This window comes from Haliotis cracherodii, unplaced genomic scaffold (genome assembly GCF_022045235.1).
Source record: "Haliotis cracherodii isolate W230 unplaced genomic scaffold, xgHalCrac1.p SCAF_15, whole genome shotgun sequence".
Lineage (NCBI taxonomy): Eukaryota > Metazoa > Mollusca > Gastropoda > Lepetellida > Haliotidae > Haliotis > Haliotis cracherodii.
In genome coordinates this window covers 19,852,446-19,856,684 of record NW_027266270.1, presented here as the reverse complement: position 1 = coordinate 19,856,684, position 4,239 = coordinate 19,852,446, and the positions used below count along the sequence as shown (strand labels likewise).

The 4,239-nt window shown below is 44.4% G+C and overlaps 1 protein-coding gene across 1 annotated transcript; it reads left to right on the top strand.

Moving 5' to 3' along the window:
• Positions 1-429: 429 nt before the first annotated feature.
• Positions 430-3,663, top strand: LOC139461917 (uncharacterized). The gene is made up of 4 exons (XM_071243405.1): positions 430-514; positions 823-999; positions 2,138-2,278; positions 2,774-3,663. The coding sequence occupies exons 1-4, from the start codon at positions 448-450 to the stop codon at positions 2,980-2,982; spliced, it is 594 nt and encodes a 197-aa protein (XP_071099506.1). The 5' UTR covers positions 430-447; the 3' UTR covers positions 2,983-3,663.
• The last annotated feature ends 576 nt before the right edge of the window (positions 3,664-4,239 follow it).

Genomic DNA, 4,239 nt, shown 5'->3' with positions numbered 1-4,239 from the left:
AAGACCGCCTCCGTGGTCTAGTGGTAGAGCGTCCGCCCGGAGAGCGGAAGGTCCGGGGTTCGATCCCCGGCTGCGTCATACCAAAAGACGTTAAAAGATGGTACTTGTTGTTACCCTGTCTGGCGCTCGGCATTAAGGGGCTAAAACAAGGACTGGTCGGCTATACAGTATACTGTGTCTGAGTGGGGTATTCATGTTAAACTGCGGCATGGTATCTCAGTGAGCTGGCACTATAAATCGGCATCAGTCCGGACACAAACACACACACGTACATGCACGTCGCTATATAAGTGCAATAATCTTGGACGCGACGTTAAACCCCATTTCACCTCACCTTTCATGGACACAAGGGGGTGTAGTCCGCCCTTAAGTACTGTATTCCGTTTATGCGACTGTCCAATCGCGTCTAGTGAAGCGTGTTGGATTTGACTTTCGGAACTAGTCAATATGGTGTGGTGGAAACATGGTTGCCGTCTTCTTGTCGTGTTAGTTCTTTACATCTGCTGTAAACCAGGTAGGCGTTTTTAAATGAAGGCACACATTAATTATTGATAGAAATGACTTAGATTGACATGTATGAGTACCACTTTAAAGACCCATGTAGATCCGGTCTAGAACAAACACACACACACGCCACACACACACACACATACACACACACACACACACACACACACACACACACACACACACACACACACACACACACACACACACACACACACACACACACACACACACACACACACACACACACACACACACACACACAGAGTTTTGACAAACTGCTTCTTGCTTAACTGTGTTTTTGTTTGTGTCCAGTGTCCAGCAACTGGAGCCAGTGGAGGCAGTGGTCAGACGAGCCGTGTCCCGTCACGTGCGGCAGAGGCCAAAAGACGCTGACCAGATCAAGGTTCTGTCAAAACCCCAACAATGACTGTCCTGGACCAAGAGACGAGAAGCGCGTGGACCTTTGTGGGACTAGTGTAGCATGTGGAAGTAGGTGAACGAGTGAATCAATGTTTCATTACAGTTGAGGTTTTACACATAATACCAAGCGGTCTTCGAACCCGGTAATTCGCCGTATCAGGAGTCTACATAAGACTTATATAACACCCCCCTCCACCCCCCCCCCCCCCCCCCCTCCATCCCCGGCGTATCCTGCCAACGCTTTAACTGCAAGGCTAACTAATGTCCTCTATGAAGGTGGTAGGATACCCAATAGACGTAAATGAATTACTGGGGAGAGATGTTGTTTGACGCCGCACTCAGCAATATTCCAGCTATACGGCGTCGGCCTGTAAATAATCGAGTCTGGGCCAGACAATCTAGCCATTGACATCTTGACCATCGATCCACGCAATTGGGATCGATGTCATGTCTCAACCACGTACTGGCTGGGGCACCACATAGCCTTCTCACATTGTACCATGTGAGGATTCGAACTCCGGTTTACTGCGACAACTCGACTACGTATCCAATCATCCCTGTGAAGACGTTATTTCATTATTTTTGTCTAATTGAGTTGTTTTGTTTGTTTTTGTTTATTGATGTTTTTGGAGTGTATGGAGTTAGTTACGTGGACCTATTTTAACTCGGATCTTCACGGGTGTGGGGTAGGTGTATTTATGAGAGCTGAGAGTTGTGAGACGGCGATGCAGTCTTTGGATATCGGAACCGTTACGGTTCTGTGGATTTAAGCTTGTATTCGAAATATCTCTTGCATATCCCCATGGGCATTCGGGGGCAGCATAAGTCACCGCTACAAATACTTATCGCAGAAGGGGCACGGGCGTCTGAAACCCGCATCACTTCGGAATTTCCCCCCACATTAAACTGACACGCCGTGATGTAACTGTAATACTGTTCAAAGCGGCGTTAAACTCGCTCACTCACAATACCCGACTGCAATGGGTATCGGTTGGACAAGATGTGTGACGTGGCTAATGTGTGATAGCTGCCATTACGACGTCAATCGTTTCTCCTGTTGTCAACCGCTCATTCGAGACTTGATCATAATCATAAAAAACGAAAATGATTATTTACAGTTGTGACTTTTCTTGACTGCGGCGTAAAACTAAATTCAATCACTTCAACAATAGAACCATTTCAACCTATTTGTTCTTCTTTGCTTCAGTGTTGGCGTGCTACGAGTGCAATATCTTAAACGATGGCCAGATCAGAACCTGTGCTGAACCCAAGGTAGAGACCGGCTGCTTGACATGTATGAAGTCCTTCACAGTGGTTCGTTTACACGACAGACCGGGCGAAACCAAAGGTATGAGATATACACACCTCGTTATACCAGACAGTGTTAATACATAAACACCTCATTGTGGGCGCTTACAGCTGAAAACAAACATTGTTACAAACTGTTTACCGATTATTTCTAATGGTATCATTAACGTTGAAAACGAAACGAAATTGCTTGGCACAAAGCTACATTGCAGCATGTCTTTTAAAAAAAAGACTAATAGGTTTAATTAAAAACAATATCTGGTTTTGCAGTTGCAGCTAAACATATCCAGACTCCATACAAAACCCCAGATTTAATATCATTTAGATGAGGAGCACAAAAATAACAACATAACCTGTGATCGATACAAACATAAATTAATGAGATACATGACAGACCTGAACAAAGAACAATATAGTCACAATCAACCACATGCTATGTTGATTTTAACCCGTATGACTAAGGGCTGGGGTGTGGGTGACATCGAGACGTGGGGTTCATTGATGGTGTCTTTATAGTATCGTGTATTTGTTTCAGATATGACTGTGGAGTCTCGACTGTGCATGCGACAGTCTGATTACAAGAAAGTTTCTGAGGAAGGCTGTCACTACAAAAAGAATAACGGCGGAACAAGCGCCGTGTGCTACTGCATGTCGGATAAATGCAACAGCGGTGTGCGGCAAGGTTCATCACTCGCCCTTATTGTTTTCTTGGGCTGTGCATGGACTTTTATGTTTTATCATTAGCTTTTCGTCCTTGCCGTTTAGAAACTAGATGTTTCATAAATATATTCTTGAACATGTAAATGTTCCATAATGAGAATACACGGCTCATTATTGTATTAGATACACAATATGCGACATGGTACAATTCAGCTTCGGCTGTCACGCAATTGGGTGCCCACAACTAAGTATGTTACGCTCAGTCGTCCCTGACTTTTGTGTGTACAGCTCTTCTCGCGTACTCTTTCGTCAGTAGTTTGTTTGTACCCATGTACCCATGTACCCAAAGTGTTCGTCCTGAAGGGACTACAGTAAAACACGGATATAACGAACACGGATATAGCGAACAAACGGATAAAAAGAACTGTTAAAAAATCCCCGATTTATCTCCTATATAATCTCATATAAAATTTACGTATATACAACAGGGGCTGGTCACAATCTGTGACAGCCGCCCACCCCATCCCCAACGCCCTGTGAAATCACTTCAGCGACATATATTGACGCTAGGTGTGGTATGTATATACCATAAGGGACTAGAATCACCAACACACATACTTGAAATGTCACACATCTTAGCCTAAACTGGTATTCATAAAAAAGAATACCAATATTGAAGGAAGTGATGACTTTTATCGTGAATGCACATATGGATGTGTTTTCCTGTGAATGTGCATATTAAATGAATATACATTACATAAATAAACACACGATGTATAAATGTAAGATATTTTGTTAATTTTTTGGAAACTAACAGCTAGCTGTTTGTTACCTCGTCTCTCCCGTAGCACAGATTAATGCTGAGGAAGAAGGTATTGATACTAGCATGTGTTATGTACGTCCTGATTGACGTACATAATGTCGCACGTTCGTCGTGTAGCGAGGAGGGGTGAGGTGGGTTGAAATGTGATTTTACGACGCGTTAAAGATTATTGCACTCGTACAGCGATGTTTGTGTACGTGAGATGTGTGACGCCCATTTCTGGTGTCTCCCGCCGCCGTGTGTATGTGTGTGTGCGTGCGTGCGTGCGTGCGTGAGCGTGTGTGTGACCGCTTGGACTAGTCTGGACTAATGCCGGTTTTACAGTGCTAGCCTACTGAGATACCATGCCGCTGGGTACAACAGTAATCATACCGACTTCGAGCCCACCTTGTTTAGCCCTTAATGCCGAGCGACAGGCAGGGTAACAACAAGTAACAAGTTCTTTTAACGTGTTTTGGTATGACGCGGCCCGTGGATCGAACCACCGACCTTCCCCTCTCACATATACAAAGAAGATT

Excerpts from the sequence above, each read along its gene's own strand:
- LOC139461917 (XM_071243405.1), top strand. The coding sequence starts at position 448 with ATGGTGTGGTGGAAACATGGTTGCCGTCTTCTTGTCGTGTTAGTTCTT. Across the intron at positions 1,000-2,137 it reads GACTAGTGTAGCATGTGGAA|TGTTGGCGTGCTACGAGTGC; the intron begins GTAGGTGAACGA and ends TCTTTGCTTCAG. Across the intron at positions 2,279-2,773 it reads CAGACCGGGCGAAACCAAAG|ATATGACTGTGGAGTCTCGA; the intron begins GTATGAGATATA and ends TATTTGTTTCAG.